The sequence below is a fragment of the Copadichromis virginalis genome, linkage group LG17 (assembly GCF_057382275.1).
Source record: "Copadichromis virginalis isolate Kocher_CV1m ecotype Utaka linkage group LG17, C_Virginalis_male_GT1.1, whole genome shotgun sequence".
Lineage (NCBI taxonomy): Eukaryota > Metazoa > Chordata > Actinopteri > Cichliformes > Cichlidae > Copadichromis > Copadichromis virginalis.
Genome location: NC_140634.1, coordinates 8,125,311 through 8,144,892, shown reverse-complemented (window position 1 = coordinate 8,144,892; position 19,582 = coordinate 8,125,311). Strand labels below are relative to the sequence as shown.

The window sequence follows — 19,582 nt, the reverse complement described above, 5'->3', positions numbered from 1 at the left end:
TGGATTTCTACTGATCATTGAAATTGTTTATTCAAGTGGTCGCTAGTCCTAAAACATGGACGTTTATTGACTTAATTAGAAATCATCACAAGCCACTTATATTGTACCTGATATTCAGGCTTTTTCTGACATCCTGCTTCTGGAGTTCAGTAAATAACTGTGGTCAAACAGTGAGTTTTCACTGCTTCACTGGGCGTTATGTAAGGATTAAAATTAAAATTATACGGGAGGAAACTATAAGGACGGGCATTCTCTGGGTCGTCTGGGTTGCAGACCACATAATGTAAAGCAGAATTCATCCAGCGAACATGCAGGAAGCTGACCTTTACAATGTGTAGTAGAGCACAAAGATTATTTATCATCAGATCCTGACCCATCCGCGTGTTAATGAAGTCGCTGTTTATCGCATTCGCAAATGTGCGCATTACTTCTTTTTCTGTGTGAGGCTGAAGATACTCAATTGAATTAAATTTTATTTATATAGCAACAAACCACAACAACGGTTGCCTCAAGGTGCTTTTTACTGCAAGGTTGCACTGAGACATTAATCTAACACACTTCAGATCTGTTTGAGCTCCAGAAGCTGTATTTTGACAGCCCTTTAAATTTGGTTGGTAATGGATGTAAAACCACAGATCAGTAAAAAAAAAGAAAAAATAGTTCATTGCAGTCAAACTGCTGGAAGAGCAGACACCCAACACACTTTAATTGTATATCAACCTCTCTGTAGAAATGGGACTAACAAAAGAAACAGTGTTCACTGGAAAAACTAACTTCACAGCCTTTAAAAAGTGTGCATACCCCTCATACTGGGATTCTCCCTACACATTAAGTTTGGCTCATTTCAATTCTGCTCTGTTTCATTAAAACACCAGTTTCAGTGAGGACCAGAAATATTAAACATTCACGGTGAGGACTCAGTGAAGAGCTGCAGGACAAAGTCAAAGCTTTAAACCGTGCGCCTATGCAAATTACACACTTGTTCTGATAACCTCTCCTCTTCCCATTAAACAAATTAACACTTCTAACAGCAACTATCACAGCCACACAGGGTCCAAAATTGACATGCTTCCTTTTGGTGCTAAATTCAGTGCAATTTGCAGAAAACTAAGCTGTACGTCTTAGTAGATCACATTTGTGTGATTCAATACCCTCCTCCCAACATTCTGTGCTCTGATGGCATTTCACAAGTGAACAAAACTAACACTGCACCTTTGTAGGAAATACCAACCAATAGCTATTTAAAGCAAAAAGAGGGTTTTTTTTTCCATTTGTAAAAATCTCCTGTGCCATTTTATTTATTTCCCACGCTTGAAAAACTACAATGGCGAACCTGTATATCTGCAATTACCCTACCTTTATCCTGTGTATAAGATGTCCAGTTCAACTGTTTTACATTTTATGGGATTTAAATGCTCTTTGTAATTTGCTTTAGGATGATCTCCAGTGACAGGTTCAGGTGCCTGTCAGTTTTGTTTATCCGAGTAGATTAGAAGTCAGTTCAGCTGTTTTTATGAGATTACATGTGCTCCATTTGTAACTTTTACTGCAATTTCAGCTTTTCCCATTGTCATTACAGCAATGAATAACAAATGACACATTGCTAAAAGCTACTTAAATCTGACTGTGATCTTTGACTCAAAGGCGCACGGGTGTATGTGGGGGGTGGTGCTTGATATTTTGAGGTGGCACGCACGCACACACACACATACAGGTAGAATATTTAGCAGGAAAGCCTTACACACACACACACACACACACACACACAATCTACAGTTAACATAAAGATTCAGTAGGATGACTACACCCTTGCTTTTCACCTCACAGTTTAATAAGAAAAAAGGGTGGGGCTGGGAATGGAAGGGACAAGATGTGGATGTTTGTGATGTCTATGTGATGGCGAGTGAGCGGGTGTTACCTGCAGTATCTTGTCTCCGGGCTGCAGGGCGGAGGCGGCAGGCCCGTCATGCTGTACCCTAGTAACAAAGATACCCTATAAGTCAAAATGATACACCGTTAGGACAACACAGGGACACGATGGTTTAGAATCTTTGCCTTCTCATTCTCAACTCAATATCCAACCCTCCCAATAAATAAATAAATAAATAAATAAATCACTTTTAAATATATGGCCAGTTCATCAAAGCATTCTCTTTTTTCACAATTTGGAGAGGCATGCAAATACTGCATACATATTTTGACACTGAAACTGTTATGTTGTAAGGTGCTTGTGTTTCCTTCAGATTAGCGGCTCTCTTAAAATTTACAAACACTGGGTGATAAAGCCCTCCCGAAGAGACAAAAAAAATTTAGCAGCTCTTTTTAACAATATAGACTTGGCATATATATAAATATATAAATATATACAGTAAATATTTAAAGATTATGGGAAGAAGAGTAGACGTGGGATGGGTTTCTCACTATGGGAAGGAAGTAGGTCGCGGGCAGGGCAGAAGAAAAATTCATCCCCCATATTTTCCCTCAATAACCCAAGGCAGAGATTGTAAAAACACCAACATCTTTTCACCGAGAGCTGAAAGATGTTTTTGGACACAGAAAGTGTAGGACAATGCACCTGTATCGACTCAACACGGTTCAACAGGTTGTGTTGAACACACGGATATATTTGCCATAGAGAGGTGACAAATAGGACGTGTAGTAGTGAGAGTGCAGCAGCACCTACATACTACAGTCTGTGAGAGAGAATGCAAGAACAAACACATATATTGCATGTTAAACAATTCCACAGGGGAAGGGTTAGTTCAGTGACTCCACGTGAAAACAGTGACATTTAGTATACAGTGAGCCTCATGCATGCATATACAGATAAAATAATTTCTTCACCAGGATACAAACTGGTTTCATTTTGCCTGCAAAATGCTGTGTACGACGCCGTTATTTGTGTCCATTCTTTACGGCGTCGGCACCTCGAACGGGTACGACAGCGTGGCCTTTCTGATCTAATATGAAGCTCACTGTACTTTACAAAAAAGTTTAGTAGGGGCTAAAACTGTGTAGCATTAGTCACACCAATTAAACATTTACACACAACAGAGCAGTTGCACACAGAGCTGCAGCATCTTGCAAAATCCTTCCATCTCCAAAAAAAACTTCTACACAATCGGGAACAATATTAGTACTGTTTCACACGGGGATTTTAGACTTTTCCTTTAAACATGTAACATGTGTTTGTATCTCAGCAGCTCAGTGCGCAACAACAGTACATCTAACAACAGAAGGGACAGAAAATTGGATTTTCAAATGTTCCTGACCCAGATTTAACAAAAAGAAAACATAATAAAATCCGTGTTCTGATCCTTAAAACCTTCAGTCTTCTGTTCTTAAACCGACCCTGAGAAGCTCAAAGATCAAAGCCCAGATCCCAATCTGGTCGATACATGAACTAATTCCCTGTCTCTGCTTGCCGAGTCCTAATTAGGCAGACGTAAAACTGGCCCAGTGGCTTAGAGGGCCTCAGTGAGTCCTGTAAGTCCAACATCGAGGCTATTATCATCATTGCTTATTTTTAGACACCTGTTGATGACTTCTGATAGATTTTTGAAAGAGGAAAAAATTTATCATCAGGTACATGAGAGCGGTACTTAAAGAGGTATATTTTGTAAACTTTCAATTATTTGGAGATCTAGCCTGGAGATTATTCTGTTTCTCTGCAAAAAACAGAGACAGATAAAGCTACATTTTTAAAGAAGGTATTTTTTTCTGTTAGGTAAAGAGTTAAAAGCAAATATAGATTTAATTATTTTGTATAGTTGTGTTATATTTGGTGGTTTTGATACCAATTTCCTACTGTACCATCTGTGATTCACCTGGACATGTGGGCATGTCCCAGACCCATCAAAGCATGAGTGCAAATAACAAGCTGTCCACCAGGGGGAGCCACAGCCCTGTGGAATAGCCACAGCTGTAGTAGGCTCTGGGGATCCAAAACCACAGATGTATAATTTAGTAGTCAAGCTGTTTTCAAACATACAGCCCTTGTTAACTCTTTCACCTCGAGTTCATCTGAAAGCTAACACTGGCTTTAACCAAAAATAGCTGCAAACACATCAGACGACAAACAGATACACTCTCACGAATAGGCCAGAAAAGAGATTCAAAGAATAATCAAAGGCATCTGCTTCTAGTTTGAGTTGAATTTGGTGACAAATTGACGCCCGAGGTGACTACCGCTGATAAAACTCCGAAGCACCCGTTAATGGCTTCCGCTTGATGCCTCTCACGTGTGAATGAAACAACAGCGAGAACAAGGATTCAGAGGAGGATGCTTGTAACAGTTGCGGTTGTATCCCGGCACTGTAACTTTGACAGCAGACAAATATCCTCCATCTGCTCTCTCCATGTGACCCTGTGGGTTAGTTAGATAAAGCAGACATACAGTCTATATAACATGACACAGGGGACATCTAAATCAATATTTCACTTTAGAACATTTCCTTTGAACCATACATGCTGACGACTCAGTGGGAATCACTGCGAATATCCAGCAGATGAGCAGTGACTGACTGACACGTCCACTTTCGCCATTCGCCGGACGCCACAGTATGTATGGTAAAAGCAAGCGTTCGGTTCTAAAGTGAAACGTCACCAAGTGTTCCACAATGCCCACTGCTCCACACTAACTGGATAGATAACGTAACCTTATCTCGTATTCCTCTGACAAAATGTTCATCTGCATTGACTCCATTTTCTGCCCGTGTAACGCGGCATTAATAATGTACAAACTGCAGCTAGTGCAAGACCTATGGATACAAGCAGAGGAGGGAGGATTAAAATAACTGCACGAGTCAGCAACTGTTTCACCAGTTGTCTGCTTCAAAAACTAAAATGATGAACTGACAGTTTCCACATAATCAGTCTACTCCCGACTCGGAAGAAACTTCCCCGTTTGTTGCAAGGGTGCAATGGAAAGCACTCTTTCTGTGTGCTTTCTATTTATAGGGCAGTCGTCTCCTCTGTTGCTCAGAATAACAGTCAGTCAAAATCTGTCATATAACCCTGTCCTTAGATCAAAGTGGTGAACATCTGAAATCACCCACGGTGTCCCAGAACTGAGCAGCTTTCCCAAAATAGCAGTCAGAGCACCACGAGCAGCATCGCTCCTTTAGACTGACTGCAGCAGTGTGTTTCTAGGACAGACTGCCATGTGCAGCAGGCCTTGGGGAGCTGCAACCCCAACAGGCTCTCTGTCCTGGCATACACTGACAGACACTGTCAGACTCAGAAGTAGGAATGATAACAGAGTTTGGCTTATCTTATATTTGCATGCATGTGGACATAGCAGTTTAAAGTTTGCTGACCAACCAAACAAGGAGCTTTGCCCTGGATGCTGTGCAGGTATTTAGATCACATCAAAACAACCCTAAAATTAAAGTATGTCAGACGAGTATCATAATCACTAGTGAGTCTAACAATGCTCAGATTTAGTTTTGGAAACACCCCCAATCACACCTTAGTGTTTCTTTACCAAATTAATAGCACAGCCCTACATGTAACATTATGCACTCAAACACACCCACAGCTAACCACGTTAAGCGGTTGCCCCACAGACAGACAAACAGACAGAGAAAGAAAACACTGCAGTAACAAGCAGCAGTTTCCATGGCAACTCTGAGGTAAAACCGGGGAGGCTGCGATTGGCTGGCAGGCCGGGTCAGGTCGTACCATGTCGGAGGGTTTGAAGGGGTTCCCCTGGCCACTGATGCCACCAGAGATACTGAAACCGAGACCAGGGTTCTTCTCTATTCTCACGCACAGCTACAGAGAGAGGAGGGAGAGATACAGGAAGAAAAGAAAAGAAAAGACAAGACAACAACTGAAAGTGAAATACAAAGTTGTGAAAAATCACCGCACAGACAGACAGTGACCAGACAACATGTGGAAGTGCGCTCGTGTGTGACGGGCAATATGTTTTGGCACCTATGCTGTATTGGAGGTCTTTTATGGAGCAACAGCTGAGGCACTGAGATCTTTGCTTTTTGTTTAGATCTTCAGGTTCCCACCTCAACTGGCACTCTAATCTCATGCTTTGAAATGTCTAATCTAATTTAATCCCATCTCTGTCACTTTTTAAAATGTTTCAGCCCAGGCTGTTGCAGTCAAGTGGCTAAAATTGCATTTAGAAGCATGAGATATCTCAAGATTTCCCCCTTTAGTTGACTGCTGCCTTGTATTGGTCTAATCCAAGAGCAAAGCAAGGTCTGCAGTTTAAAAGTTAATCTTGTACGGGCGGGAAAATTGCAATTTCCCAAATGGCCAGTTGAGGCTGGCTCCAAAAGTGAGTAAATTCCCCATGGATTCCAATGTTGGCCTAGTTTATATCAGAAAAAAAAAACATGTTTACAGCCTGTCAAAAGCTACACATCTAGACTTGGTTTTTGGTTCTGGTCAGCCCATCCAAGTCTGTAAATCTGTAAATTAATATTTCAGCATCTTGTTTTTAATTGTAATTAGCACAAACTAGCAGCCACTAGTAGGTATTTGTATGATGTACACATCAAATCTTTGAATAAACCTAGCTAGTCTGTGAGAGAACACTAACTAGTGTTAGCTGATAAGTTAGTGTTCCACCCTTTTGGTTTCATCCAAAGAAAGGTGGCGAAGGATGGCGCCGTAATCATCAAGCTTCAACACAGAACTCCAAAAAACCACTGTGTGATGCCACAGGGGCAAAGTCTAGCTTTCTTTTTATTAACAGAGTGAGTGCTACTGTGAAAATGTAACTCCGGTAACTATGGTTATATCTGGTATCAATAAATTCTCCTTGCGAAACTGAGCATCTAATCTGAACCCTCCGTGTCCTCCTATTAATGAAACTGATGTAAACAAGCACTAATCGCTCTATGAGAGATTAGTTTGCGGGTTAGTTACCAAACAGCGGATCATGGAGATTGAGGGGAACTATTTTTCCAGTAAAGATAGAGCTAAACAAAGCTGAAATTAGTTACTGAGAGGTAACCCTACATGCAGGAGCATATTTATTCCATCAAAGCATTCACATTTACTGCTACGGAAATATCCCTTCCCCTATACTGCATACGTAATAGTAGTATAAGTAATACTGTATATAGTAATATTAGAAGAGCCCATTTTTGAAAAGACCTCCAATATTGCTTTTGGTGTGGTTGGTGCAGGCAGACACATGAACAGACAGACAGACAGATACCTGCTCCTGAAAACCATCCGTGCTCTTCTGGCCTTTAGTCTGCAACAGGCAGCGAGCGCTCTGAGGCCGTGGGTTGGTGTGGGTGGTCATAACGACCTGGTTGCTATGGCCCATGCCCTGGTTGACATGGTACTGAGGATTGGTAGCGGGCTGATGGGAAGTGTGAGAGGTATGGGGGTTGTACTGGGGTTGGTTTCCGGATTGGGACAGGGCCATAGGCAGACCACCGCTGGGGTAGGCCTGTCCAGGGGCTGTATGGAGAAAAACAGGCTGGTAGCATCTAACTCTAAAACAAAGCTTCTAAAATAGATATGTGTACATGCTGTTAATGTGAGGCCCATGGATTACTGCTGCTAATCAAGATTTCTACATTCTTGCTTAAAAAAGTCTCCTTGTGAACATTTATAAATAGAAATAAAATGATTTTATTGCCAATACCCTGGGACATGTTGCCTTGGTACTGTCCCGGCCCCCCAGACGGAACCACTGACAGCTGCATCCCTTGGTTGTATTGGCCTCCTTTGTTCATCATCCCATCGTAGCCCTGCTGACCCACCACACGATGAGGTGTAGTGGCCGAGGAGGAGGAAGAGGAAGTGACGATCATGGTGTTGTGTGATTGATGGGAAGGGTTATGGGAATGGGCGCTCTGTGGAAGGAGAGCGGGAATACATGTAACGTGTGATTAAGAGTAATTGCACAAATAGTTATCTTTATCACTGAGAAGATGCTCAGCATAAAAACAGAGATGAGATGCTTCACTGAGATGTGAACAGGTCTCACCTTTTTTAACAGGTTGTCAGGTGGGACGTCCCTCCTGCCTAGTGAATAGGGAGCCCACTGGTTGCTTCCTGACACCCCCTCCTGGTCATTGTCCAGCACGCCACCCTGCTGAGACGGGGTCTGAAAGAGACAAAGTGGTCATTACTGACAATGAACATTAAACTCTAGCTACCCCAGTCATGTCTTCCTATTATCTCCTGGAGTTTCAGACAGCTCATCTGAGATTCAGTTGGAAGAATGAACAGAGCTGGAACAGATTTTTCTCCTTCGAGATGAAGTCATGTTAGGCGGTGATAAAACCTGTGATATCGTGCTCAACGTGAACAGATTGTTTTTATGATTCCCCCTTTTTCCCACACCAAAAGCCCCCCTAAAAACCCGCTTAAATGAGAGGAGTTTTTCAGAAAAAACCTTGAAAAATTGTAACACAAAATGCCAATGGAGTCTAAGTAAAATGCCCTTCAAAATAAAAGTAACACATTTCAACAGGCGTTAATTTTACTTAGACTCCATTTCCATTTTGTGTAGCACTTTTCCCCAGTTGTACTACTTTTGCAGACAAATCACCATCTTCCATATAAACTGCTGGCAAACGATGGCAACCTGCAACCTATTTCAACCAGTGACTGGCAGCAACCTCCTACAAATACTCGAGAAGTGACTGCAGAATACACAGTTTTTCTTAGTGACCAACTGGTGGTTGCTAGATTGTCACCATCTGGTCCCCAGGCCTGTGTGACTGAAGCCTAAATGAGCCGTGCCCACATCAAACCACTGAGATATTCACAGAAATAGCGACTGAAACTTTAAAAAGTTTGAAATAGCAATTTGGTCTATTGCCATTTCAGATACTGATGTTTATAGTTTATATTGGGTTTTTTTGCTGTTGCAAAGAAACAAAGAATGTGTCTTTAAAAAAAGTACTTGTTTTCACCTTCTAAGACATCATCAGCGATGGCTCCAACCCTAACTATAGCCCCCCCCCCCCCCCCTTTTTTTAATTTTTTTAAAAAGAGTCAATTCTATCTGTCTCCAAAATATAGAGTAAATATAGACTCATGAGTGCTAGGCTATCACCTAGCACTCATGAGTCAGACCTTAGAGGGTTAAAGTCATTCTGCCCTTCCTCTGGGCCTCTAAACCCATCCAAAACCGATAATTAATGATTATCAGAAAATCAATGGGCACTACATTCAGAAGATGTCAGCTTCATAAGGCTGATGTGATATTGAAACAATATATTGGTTTATCCCTGGAAAAATAACCTGAGTAGTAATCTGTTTGTTTTCCAGAGTTTAGTGCCACTTCGTGGAGAAATGACAGCGATATTAAAAGCTGGTAACAGCTAAGCTGGCCTAAGATGATTGAAAACGCTGTAAATGAGGAATGCCTAACATGTGTCAGACAAAATTTGACAGACAGACTGTGACTGCTGCAAGAAAGGAAAAACAAGTTTCTGTTTGTTGTTATGGTAAGTGACATATTTCAAGTTTTAAATCCTTTAAAACAAGCCACCACCAGGCTGCCACACTGGGCACTGAATGATTTCAAGTCATGCTGAGAAAAAAAACAAAAAAACCCACGGGATTTTAATGGCTTTCTCCAATTCTTATTGTTGGGTTGTAGACAGGGAACATATAACAGTGACTAAAATAGATTGCATGGTCATTGAGTTGTTTAAATAATAGTTTGTATTAGCGGCGAGAATGTAAAGAGGGAGTAGCTGAAGTTGTCTTTAATCATATACTGTAAGCATCAGTAACATTGTTCTTGGAGGGATACTCACAGCGTTAGCAGACGGAGGTGGAGGTAGTGGCAGCCAGCGGCCAGCAGAGGGCTCATGCTTAGTGTTATTGTAAAGGTTAAAGTTCAAAGTGCTGCTGCGCCCCTGGCCGTGACCCCCGCCCTGACAGAGCATGCCCAGCGTGAGCGTGTTGTGCTTTAGGACACCACTCTGATTGGAGAAGACAACATCACACGACATGGGTGAATGTGGGGAGGGGGGGAGGAGGAGGAAGGGGCGGAGCCAACACAGCGGGCTGTAGCATGGCGACAACACACTGTGAGCTCCACAAACAAACAAACAACAATAACACTGATAATAACAGATACAACAACAGCAACAACAACAAGAGTGCAGAGCTGCTGAAAGCACAGAGAAATGTTAGCTAGTGATCGGTCAATACACACAGAACAGTGCGTCATACAGGCAACAACAGGTGGATCAGTTCATTCCAACATTTGTATGTAAGGCTTTTAGATTAGCTGTCGCGTAACATATCTGACAAACAATTAAACCAAACCTATAACCAAAAGACTTCATTTTTGATGATGCATCAGGCACCGTGTGATGGGTTTGGTGGATCATATTGTTTAGATTCTGCAGGTTTTTATCTTTTTTTCATAACTGCACGCTCCAGACCTCCTCCCTAGCATGTCTGATTGTCCTGTCTGCTGAGGTACTGCTTCTCAGTAATTAGTTTGACATTTTCAAAAATAGGCTCATTCGCTTTCTTGCTGGGAGTTAGATGAAAGGACTGATAGCACTCTCATGTTTGCAGGTAAGTATAAAACTGGAGGCCAAAGAAAGATAGAAATCCAGAAAACACCATTCAACAGCTCAATCCATCCTCAGTGCTCAAAATGTGAGAATTTGATTGGATTACTTTGCCTTTAGACAGTTTAAGCTGCACTTCAAGTCTGTAGCTTTTTATTTATCAATCTAAAGTATAACTGAGCTGTCACGAAAGTATTTTCCTAAATGTTACTCCTTTGCAGTGATACTATTGCACGATCCTTAACATGTGATTGTGCAAAACAAACAAAAAGGTGAAAATACAGTTTTTTTTCAGCGCCATTAAAATCCTAATATGGAGACGATCCTGCTGACTTTTATTTGTTCACAAAAAGAAAGACGATTTGAGGACACGACAAAAGATCAAAATATTTATCACAATACAGAATTTACTGCGCTGTCTGTCGTAGTGAGTTTGTGGTCGGTCAGGCTGACAGAGTGACGGTGTGAAGTGGAAACACATGAAGCCAGACATGAATCTGGTTAACCTTACAACACAGACTTGCACAAATACACACAGGGAGGGCTTCCGAATGCTTTCTATGTGTACGCGTGTTTCTCTCTTACGTGTGTGTGCACTGCACTGACATACCCTGTCCAGTCGTTTCGCCTCTATGTGCCTGAGTAGCTGTTGCCTCCAGTCGGCAGGCATCTTGGAGGTGATGTCTTCAGGTTTCTGGGGTACAACAGGTCTTACTTTGATGGTGTCATCGGGTGGCTTCTCGGGGCAGGTTGCCAGGGTGTAGTCAGGTGGCATCTTCTCTAGCAGGGCGGCCATGGTGGGACGGGCAGACACCGGACGTGCCTGAACACAAGGGAGTTAATATTTAAACATAAAAATGTACAAGGTTCATAATTAACAAGTGTTCATATTGGAACATTTTGTGGATAAAAAGCTAAATGCAAGACGGAGACCAAGTGTCAGTTTATCAAGTGGCAACAAATTAGTGTTTTTTAGGTATTAAATGACATATGTAATGCTATTTATGATGCTTACAGCTTGTTTCACTCCCACAAAGTGGTTTAAGGACTTAAATAAACAACAGACTAGTACCACTGGATGTTCCTCAGAAGGACTAGAACACTTAAACTGCTGTTTTATTCTGCCAACCACTTGCAATCACAAAAGGAAAGACAGTGTTGGTCAGTTGTTTAAATCAGTATCAACCCTACAGCATGTTACTAGTTCTGTGAGTGTGTACAGATAGGTTTTTGTGTCAATTGTTACTTTACGTGTACTAAAAAGCAGGAAGGACTCAAAACTCAATGCAAAACATTTAATGTATAATAGTCTCACTGTTTGCTTTCTTAGTTTAGCATCGATTTGCGATGGACTGGCAACCTATCCAAGGTGTGCCCTGCCCCTCATCCAATTACAGCTGGGACAGCTTCCAGTCCCAGTATGACCCATAAGAAATTATCACTAAAAACACAGTACTTCTGAGACTAATCGCTATCTGCTTTAAAGGTGTCTTTGGGTGTATGTGTGTGTACATGTGTGAGTGGATAAGTGGATCGATGGACAGACGGAATTACTTTGAAAGGTGATCCAACCGGCAGCTGTTATATTTCAGTCTGGATCAATAGGTGGTCTGATCAACTGAGTGATACTGCTGCTGTTTAGCAAAGCTGGAAATATTACTAATAGCGATCAATGTGATTGGGTCACATGGCACATGTGAACGAAGATAACACAACAGCGATGCAAACATTACACCAGCTGCCTAAAGGTGAGGCTCTTTGTGTAACAGCTGGTGTGTTTTCCAACCTTCAGTTTTGAGTGTTGGCTAATGATGGCAGGAAAAAGACAGCGGCCACAAGCGCTCTATGTAAGCCCTTACGTTCATTCCCATGCCCAGCTTCTTCTTGTTGAAAGGTGCCAGATGAAGTGATCTGCACATCTAATCAGTATGCTGCTGGACACTTCACTGTGACTAATTTGGGAAAGTCTAACTTGAGGGAAATCCAGAATAGCCTGAAGGGATTATTTATGGACGAGGGATCGCCTTCAGAGATATGACTGAGGCAAAGGACACCAGTGCTATGCCTCTTAGTTCGCTACTACAAAAACCTGAACCTGAGTACCTATAAGAAAATGGAAGTGAAACAAAGCTATAATTCTGCATCCTCAAAGAGACGACATAAAAGCAGGCATATTAAAAGCAGGGCAGATTATTCTGCTGTGTTTCTGTGTTGTAACTGAATCACTGTGGCTTTTGACTGCTGACCACACAAAACAAGATATTTGAAAATGTCAGGATGGGATTTTGAAAATGGTGATCTGCCCCTGTTATTGTTTTAAGGCATCTTTAAAGAAGGCAAGTGATACTTAAGTGAACAAAAAGAAACTGGCAGATTTGCCTGTAAGGAAAATAACTGTTAGTTAGAGCCATTATGTTATAACTGTAACATGACTCTTTCACTTTAATACTGCCTCTTTTTAAAGGGCTCAGTTAAGTAGAAACATAAACACACAGACAAACAGTGTACCTGAGATGCTCCGTAGGTCTCGGTGCTGTAACTTCTGGCAGACAGGGGACGCCGCTGAGTCAGGCTCTTGGTTGGATAACCAATCATGGGCTTCTTCTGCTCCTGGTAAGTGGGGTAGTCGTCGTCATAACGACCGTTTCTCTTGTTGTGCAGCATCTGACTCTGGTTGTCGGCCATATTACTCATCGCGGAGTGCTCCATGGGAGTGGAGTAGACAGCCCGGCCATAAAGAGGGGGATCCACCTGAGGGTCACAGATGGGAAGTGAGTGGGAGTTTAAAAAAAACAAAAGTATGAGCTTTCATCCTGGCCTCAAATAAATGCATGGGGATGGGGATGACTTTCAAGTAGAGCCTTAACAAAAACTAATTTTGGGTCTTAGGGAATAAATAGTGTTTGAAAGAAACACATTTCTATGATTTACTTTACATTTCAATAAAGTACATGAAAGGGAAAATCACATCCATTTATGGAATATGAGCATTACTTGTTTTGTTGTGCTTACCTGTTGTCTGTACTGAGACTCTTGGAGCGCCTCCTGCTGAGCTTCATGAACCCGTCTGAACAAGGCGAGCTCCGTAGAGCTCACCAGTGAGTCCGCTCTTCTTAGAAATCCTGGTCTGGAGCGCTGACTTGGGATTGGCTGCTGCTGCTGGCTGGGCGGACCATCTTGGTTGATTGGCGACTGGGGGAAAGAAAACATCTCCAAGGGTGGATATGCACGATACCGAGGGCTCACTAGCTCTTTGGGTAGTGTCTTCCCTGGTTGGTTGAGGTACTCCAAAGCCTTCGATGAGTGGTTGACATAATCTGGTGTGTTTGGGAAAGGGGGAGGGACCCGGCGATCCATGGTCACCTGATTGGTAAGAACAGAATTGTTTGTTTAACTTTGTATTGTTTGGTTTCAATCAGATTATTTTAGTTTTATTGTGTATGTCTAAAAACGTAATATATGAGCGCTACCAATGGTTCACAACTCCATCGAACCTGCGGGTTGTAGTTGTGGTCAAAGTGGTAAGCCTTTTGTGGGATGGCAGGTTTTTGGTTCTGTCTCTGGTTTTGGTCGCCAGATCCGTGTCCGGGGTATCCCATCTCCTCATCTAACATGGGGGCAGACTGTGACCGTGACATGTTGGTCTGCTCCATAGAACCGGGGAGCTCTGGACGGTCCAAACTAGTTTGCTGCTCAATGGATGAACTATAGCTGTCCATGGGAATGCTGCAGAGGAACGTGGCATCATTAGAAATCAACTTCAGTAGCTGCAATCGAGCTTGAGCTTTCTTTAAGAAGAATCAGAACAATATCTACCTGTAGACCTTGTAGGAGCCAATGTCAATCTCGTCTATGCTCTGTGACTTCTTAAACTTGGATCTCGTCTCCTTCATCATGGGGGACAGGCGATCTGAGCTTTTACTCATCACCACGGTCACCTTGTTGACCCCGCCTACACTGAGCTGATCCTTCCTGTTTTGCTCCCCCTCATTGTCGTGATATGTCCAGCTGCCGGGCAAAGGCACTGTGCTTTGCTGAAGCCTTGGGGGAAGAAATAATCAAGGATTATGAGTTGATGATAGGGATAAGTGTTTTTCAATTATGAAGCACAGAAACAAGCTGGATTAGAGGAGTGTTACAATAGTAGAAACTGAATTTTTTGACTAATGCAAATTACTTCCACACCATCGGTCAGTTTCTTGTGACGCAGCTGCACCAAAATTTGAGACTAAGGCTACAGCTCACAATTATTAGAAATTAACGTTTTTTTTTAACTTTCTTTGGCATATCAAAATGACCTTGCACTGTCCCCAGAAATACATTTTATAGTAACATAAAACTAAGAAATGAAAACTGAAATGCTTTCACAATCTCAATTTAGTGACACTTTGGTGTTTTTGCATTGCAACAAAACTAAGTTAAGTAAGATAAGATAAGATAAGATAAGATAAGATAAGATAGAACTTTATTAATCCCTCGGGTGGGTTCCTCTGGGAAATTCGATAAGTAAGCTGATTTGTTATTTTATTGATGTGCAAATAAAAACAGTCACAGCTGTAAAACTTTCAAATCAACGGCTTTAGTTATAACAGCTCTGATATGTTTATTTACTAAAAAAAACCCAAAGACTGCACTGTAAACAGGATTTGAGACCTGCAAACTCTTGGAATTATTAAGCTTTCCCAATAAAATTATGTATTTCAATTGTAAATGACAGTCAGTCACTTACCTTGGATCCATGTCCTTGCGATCAGGATTGGGGCTGGAAGTAGGTGTAAGGTCCAGCTTGGAAGGAAAAGCGGTTCTGTCCTCCAGGGGGCTCGGGGTCCTGGTCCAATTCTGCCAGGGATTCTGGGAAGGATGTCCGGAGGATTGCGAGTCATTGTCCTGGTTTGGTCGTTGGTTGCCGTGGAAGGGGAGCGTCTGGGTGTCCAATTCCAATGGGACCCCTACAATTCGGTCTTGCCTAAGGAGGGGGCGGCGGCCGTGTGTTGATGAGCTGCGAGGCTTAGAGCCCAGCGGAGGGTTTCCCTGACTGGTGGTAGATGAAGGAGGATCCAGAGAAGACTCCTCTGCATCGAAACCCGTGTTGTCGTAGTGAGGTGCGTCAACCCAGTCAAAAGGCTCACTAAGTGGACGCCGATCCCCACGTTGCTGCAGGGTTCCTGATGGAGGAGTTTCTCTCTGAGACAGCAGGGGCTTGGAGTCAATGGGCTTGGGAAATGACTGGGCAAGTCTACAAAGACAGAAAATATCAATCACTGATTATACTGTGGGAGAAAAACCAAGAAGATCAAAATTGCAAACAGGCGACATGCCACGTGGATGTGTGTTGCACATTCAATCAGAGACAATGAGCTCAGAGGACAGATCAACTTTCTCTCCCTTTCTCTCTGATGTCTGTCACACCCATTAGGCCAGAAACCATGTTTGTGTTAGTTATTGTTTACAAGAGAACACATGCCTTCAAACTCCCTCGCTACTACTTACAGACTGCAAATATCATGTTCCACAAGTAGAAATAAAATACTGCAGTTGTACCTCACTTCAGGGCATGTGGATTAACAGATTTAGTGTCAAACAATACTAAAACCAGCTACCATCCTCCAGGGCCTGCTTAAAACAAGAAGAAACATGGGAAGGACAAGGAGAAGAAAACTAGCATTATTGGACACTATGTTTTGACTGAGCTAAGGAGACACTGTGGTGTCTAACAGAAACAGAAAACATCCGTAAGGTACAGCCAGACAGTCCAATCTGCTAAACCGAAGATTATCGGTGGAGTGAATTTGAACATCTGTGTGTAATATAAACACATATATTGCACATTTCTGTTTTATTCTATGTCTTGCTGTAGATAGCTGATATATCAGTGACAGATATTTTATTGTTACTGCCATCCAGTCTGAGCAATATGATTGAGACTACACTGACAGTGTCGTAAATATGACAGGCAGACTAAGATGACATGTTTTTTTTATAGCTGTAACATTTCTGATTAGAACTCAAAACTGTCCCAAAAAGTTTTCATAACATTTTTATCCCTTTCTAACCAACATCATCAAGTGCACTGCACCCAGACTTAAAACTTCAGGAGACAGCCCAAACCTTTTTATTTGCTTTTCTAATGCACTGGGGCAAAAAAAAAAAAAAAAAAACCTCCTCTGGATAGTAACATGACTGAAGCTCAGACCAGACAGCTTTGAAGCTGAGAGAGAAAATCCTAAAGAGAAGTCTGCAGTGTTCCAGTGAGCCTCTCTGACCTTGACAGAGCAAGCAGGAAGATGGATGTGACAGATTACAGATGGAGAGAAAATGAAGTGGGGTTACAATTGAAATGTACAAGAGATGACGGACAGCAGGAGGGAGGAGTCATGAAACGGGCGTGCGCACCTGTTGGTCCAGTGCGTCTGAGGGGCCTGGTCCTTGCTGGGAGGCGGTAGGGCGGGATTGTGGGGGTGTCCGTGCGACAGCGTGTGTGAGTGCGTATTGCCGGGCGGGTTGGAGGAGCCCGAGGAGCCCTGTGAGGGAGAGTAATCGGAGTAGGTGGCCGATGAGCCGCTGTGGTTCAGACAGTGGAGTTTATCAACCTCTTCATCTGTAGACTCTGGACAGACAGAAGCAGACACACAGCACGTCCTCTTTGTGATCAACATCATTATATTTTTGGATTTTCCATTGAACTTTTGTTCTTCATGTTATTCATTTTCAACTTTTGCTTTCTATTGCATTTTGGTACCAGAAGCTTGCTTCATGTTAGTTTTCTTTCCTTAAATTTCGATTCAGTACAGCATAATCACACTATTTTTGTATTATTGTTAGTTAACTATATTAAACTTATCTTTACTATATTGCTAATTGAAAAAAATGACCAAATGAAGCTCAAAACCAGTTTTGGCAGATATACTTTAAATTGTTTTGGGAGCACTGAGGGTGAGCACTGCGGTATACCGCCAGTACATGTTTTCTGCAACTATATCTATGTCACTCCCATGCTGCACCTTTCTCTGGCCCCTTACATGTACCACCCAATTGCTACAATTACAGATCAGGCTCCACTCCATCAGGTGACCGATTGAGCAGTATCTAATGTCCTCTGGGTCCGACCTATTCTGAGTTTTTGTCCCCCAATTTAATTACCTGGGAATTCAGCCAATGCACTTTAACCTCCTAGGACCTGGCATCCACATATGTGGACATCACATTTTGGGTTGTTTAGAGCAAAATACAAAATGTTGCTCTACAAGGGCCTGATTTCCACTTACGAGGACGTTATACTGCCACTGTTCTATCAAAATTTAAAATGAATATCCTCATATGTGGATCTCAGAAACAAAAATCAGGTAAAAAAAAAAATCAGGTCATTCTTTGTTTTTATATTCATCAGGACCCAATCAGCCCAAATAGCAAAGAAAAATTGAAAATGCATGGCATGAAAGAGTTCTTATCTTAAGAGATTAATAAGGACTTTGATTGTTTATTCCAACAGAATCACTGCCCCAAACACCTCCCCCCTCCCACACCACCTAAAAATAAATAAAATACCAGCAAAAAGAAAAGCAAACCCTTATAAAGAAGGAAAAATATTACTATTCCAGCCAAACAGCAAAACTTTTAAATGTGGACTATTAATCATCAGGTAACTCTCTTCTATGTCTCTGTCAGTACATGAGTTGATCAAAATATTGATGTATTTTGCTTTACAGTAACCTGGTCACAGCACGATCTTGTACTGACATGTGGTATAGACACAGTTTTTTGCCTGAGAATCCTAATAACATTTCATTTTACAATAATGGACTACAGAGCACCAGAAAAACAATTTCAAAGGACTAGACGTCTTTCTGAAAATGTTCTGATGAGATTGTAAAAAGTGCTCCCTTCATTTTTATCTTCTTCTTTGTTTTACACCATTTTGTCTTTATTTATTCATTCATTCACTTGGTTATTATTAAACTCTGGCTTTTTTCCCACTGTGTGTTCTTTGTCCTGCCTCACTCAACTCACCCCAACCGGTCGTGGCAGGTAGCTGCTTCTCCCTGAGCCTGATTCTGCTGGAGGTTTCCTTTAAAAAGGAAATTTTCCTTCCCACTGTTGCCAAGTGTTAACTTATAGGGGCTTGTCTGATTGTTGGCTTTTCTCTGTATTATTGTAGGGTCTTTACCTTACAATATAAAGCAATTGAAAAGAATTCTTCAATGTAACGTGCCAACACAACGCAGAGCAGCGTCCTAAACTTTACTCCCACAGAGGTTTATTATCTTGTTGTTAGTGTCATACATCCTCACTGCCTGGATGTATGAAACAGGAACAACACTGGGTTTAGTTCCAGCACTGTAGCCAGGCTGACAAACAGTGCTCCTTTGACTTTAACTAGTAAGGACTTCATGAATAAAATTTTAATCATTAGGGGAAAAAACTTCATAGCCCTCATAGCCGTCCCAAGGACAAATGATTACGTTCACTAATTTTAATAACTGTGGTGATTTATTTCTCTCTCCTATCAATCTTTCTGAAATAATAATAATGCCTTCCTTTAAATCATCATCATGTCTATTACACCCAATTCCTACAAGGCTGTTAAAATAAGACTCACCATTGATTCATTCTTACATTTCAAATACCAATCATTATATTTTTATTAACTAGCTACATACCACGGGTTTTTAAGGTATTTATAATTAAACCACGACTTAAAAACCCTTTACTTGATCCAGGTGTCTAAGCTAATTATAGGCCGATTTCTAATCTTCTTTTTTTTTTTCAGAAAAATCTTCAAAGAGCAGTTGTAAAATGGCTGGGTCATCATTTGCAGAGGAATGATCTATTCAAGAAGTTTGAGTCAGGATGTAGAGTTCACACTAAAACAGAAACAGCACTAATGATGATTATGAATGACATTCTGCCCTCTGACAGTGGACTCATTTCTGTGTTTGTCCTGTTAGACCCCAGTGTTTACTACAGAGACTAGAATACACTGTTGGTATTAAGGAAAATACACTGTACAGGGAGTGCAGAATTATTAGGCAAATGAGTATTTTGTCCACATCATCCTCTTC

The 19,582-nt window shown here is 41.7% G+C and overlaps 1 protein-coding gene across 17 annotated transcripts in view; it reads right to left on the bottom strand.

Moving 5' to 3' along the window:
• lrrc7 (leucine rich repeat containing 7) overlaps nucleotides 1–19,582 on the bottom strand; it is a 148,811-nt gene that overhangs the window by 4,428 nt on the left and 124,801 nt on the right. For 9 of the 17 annotated variants that reach the window (XM_085437613.1, XM_085437615.1, XM_085437618.1 and 6 more), the window contains 13 exons: nucleotides 16,917–17,130; nucleotides 15,253–15,759; nucleotides 14,340–14,564; nucleotides 13,994–14,249; nucleotides 13,536–13,886; nucleotides 13,032–13,274; nucleotides 11,134–11,346; nucleotides 9,753–9,920; nucleotides 7,967–8,086; nucleotides 7,622–7,832; nucleotides 7,184–7,434; nucleotides 5,683–5,775; nucleotides 1,919–1,993 (listed from right to left, as the gene is read on the bottom strand). In XM_085437613.1, coding sequence (XP_085293739.1) covers nucleotides 1,919–1,993; nucleotides 5,683–5,775; nucleotides 7,184–7,434; nucleotides 7,622–7,832; nucleotides 7,967–8,086; nucleotides 9,753–9,920; nucleotides 11,134–11,346; nucleotides 13,032–13,274; nucleotides 13,536–13,886; nucleotides 13,994–14,249; nucleotides 14,340–14,564; nucleotides 15,253–15,759; nucleotides 16,917–17,130 — 2,927 coding nt within the window. The remainder of the gene's footprint in view (nucleotides 1–1,918; nucleotides 1,994–5,682; nucleotides 5,776–7,183; nucleotides 7,435–7,621; nucleotides 7,833–7,966; nucleotides 8,087–9,752; nucleotides 9,921–11,133; nucleotides 11,347–13,031; nucleotides 13,275–13,535; nucleotides 13,887–13,993; nucleotides 14,250–14,339; nucleotides 14,565–15,252; nucleotides 15,760–16,916; nucleotides 17,131–19,582) is intronic. The other 8 variants (XM_085437620.1, XM_085437621.1, XM_085437622.1 and 5 more) reach the window with 4 other exon arrangements.